Source organism: Colobus angolensis, unplaced genomic scaffold (genome assembly GCF_000951035.1).
Source record: "Colobus angolensis palliatus isolate OR3802 unplaced genomic scaffold, Cang.pa_1.0 Scaffold37, whole genome shotgun sequence".
Classification (NCBI taxonomy): domain Eukaryota; kingdom Metazoa; phylum Chordata; class Mammalia; order Primates; family Cercopithecidae; genus Colobus; species Colobus angolensis.
This window is the reverse complement of record NW_012117043.1, coordinates 3,425,404-3,427,529: the sequence shown is the minus strand read 5'-3', so window position 1 is coordinate 3,427,529 and position 2,126 is coordinate 3,425,404. Positions and strand designations below refer to the sequence as shown.

Sequence of the window (2,126 nt, the reverse complement as noted above, 5' to 3'; positions counted from 1 at the left end):
TTTCACCGTATTAGCCAGGATGGTCTCGATCTCCTGACCTAGTGATCCGCCCATCTCGGCCTCCCAAAGTGCTGGGATTACAGGCTTGAGCCACCGCGCCCGGCCGGCTTTTTTGTATTATTAGTAGAGACGAGGTTTCACCACATTGGCCAGGCTGGTCTCAAACTCCTGACCTTGCGATCCGCCCACCTTGGCCTCCCAAAGTGCTGGGATTACCAGCGTGAGCCACCATGCCTGGCCTATGTGGTGTAGTATTTATTATACATAGGATGTGAATCCCTGAAATACATAGGCAAACTAAATAGCATTTCAGAAGTAACAGAACATTTTAGAACACTTTATACATCCTTTTGTAGCTTATTTCAATAAAAGATAATTTTTATGCAGTTATTTCCATATCAGTGTTTTCATAATTGTGTTGCATGTTTGTACTTCATTAGGCATAAACTTGGAGGAGGCAGTGGAGAGAGCATCCTGGTATCACAGCTTCAGCATGGACTGACGTTAGAGTTTGAACACAGTGATTCACCTCGTCGATTGCGTCTTGTGCTTAGTGAACTGTTGGCAATTATGAACAAGGTGCATTTCTTTTAACCACAGCTCAAAGTATGCATGATTTGATGTCTGTGTATAAGGAGGTAGACAGAAAAAGAGGCAAGAAGGCAGGCAGGTTGAATTCTCCCCTACTCTTATTTTGTTCTCTTTTTTTTGAGATGGAGTTTTGTTCTTATTGCCCAGGCTGGAATGCAGTGGTATGATCTCGGCTCACTGCAATCTCCACCTCCCGGATTCAAGTGGTTCTCCTACCTCAGCTTCTTGAGTAGCCGGGGTTACAGGTGCCCGCCACCATACCCGGCTAATTTTTTGTATTTTTAGTAGAGATGGGGTTTCACCATGTTGGCCAGGCTTGCCAGGCTGGTCTCCTGAACTCAGGTGATCCACCCGCCTCAGCCTCCCAAAGTGTTGGGATTACAGGCATGGGCCACTGTGCCCGGCCTTCTCTACTCTTATTTCTGTATATTTGTTTTCCTTTCAAAGGCTGAAAGGATATTATAAGTCTGCCTTAAAGGCCTTCTCTAATTATTATTTTCTCTCATTTATACTTGTTCTGCATTTTCTATCAGAGGGATTTTTTTTCTGTATGGAATCCATACACAGTGGCTTCTTGACATTTAGAAAGGGATTTATCTCAAGGCTTGTATAGACTATCAAATTTATTACCAAATAATACCTTTATGAGATATAATTTCTCCCATAAAGTGTAATGAAGTAACATTTTGAATAACTGAATGTGAATAACTGAAAAATGTATGTGATTCATTTAGACACTGGATGAGCGGTAACGACCTCATATATGACAGTAGGGGGAAGTATCAATGCTGAATTGAATATAGGATGATTGGCTAGTCTCAATCACTAAATGACCAAAGTGTTTCTCTACACTAATGAAAGCTATTAAAGTTATCTTCTTTGCAAAATTATAGATTACTTTGGTCGTAGACCTTTAGGTAATTATGGTTAATTGAAACTCTGAATTTAAAATTTTTGAATGTCAAAGGTCTATCATATAAATAATTAAATTAGCTGGGCGTGGTGGCTCATGCCTGTAATCCCAGCACTTTGGGAGGCCGAGGCGGGTGGATCACCTGAGGTCGGGAGTTCAAGACCATCCTGACCAACATGGAGAAACCCCGTTTCTACTAAAAAATACAACATTTGCCAGGCATGGTGACGCATGCCTGTAATCCCAGCTACTCGGGAGGCTGAGGCAGGAAAATTGCTTGAACCTGGGAGGTGGAGGTTGTGTGGAGCCGAGATTGCGCCATTACACCATAGCCTGGGCAACAAGAGTGAAACTGCCTCAAAAACAATAACGACAACAAAAAAACAAAAACAAAAACACTAAATTAGATCTTTATTTACTGTTACAATTTTGGGGAGTCTGTTAATTTGTGGTAAATAAAGTTTAGTTTTATAAATTGTGGACAAAAAGGACTAAATTCTGTTCCCATAGAAAATACTGGTAGAGGCCGGGCACAGTGGCTCACGCCTGTAATCCCAGCACTTTGGGAGGCTGAGGCGGGCGGATCACGAGGTCAGGAGATTGAGACCATCCTGGCTAACAC

General features: G+C 42.2%; 1 protein-coding gene across 1 annotated transcript in view; it reads left to right on the top strand.

Annotated features, from left to right (window-relative positions):
- INTS2 (integrator complex subunit 2) overlaps window positions 1-2,126 on the top strand; it is a 67,005-nt gene that overhangs the window by 2,813 nt on the left and 62,066 nt on the right. Inside the window, exon 3 of the mRNA XM_011953770.1 lies at window positions 441-579. Coding sequence (XP_011809160.1) covers window positions 441-579 — 139 coding nt within the window. The remainder of the gene's footprint in view (window positions 1-440; window positions 580-2,126) is intronic.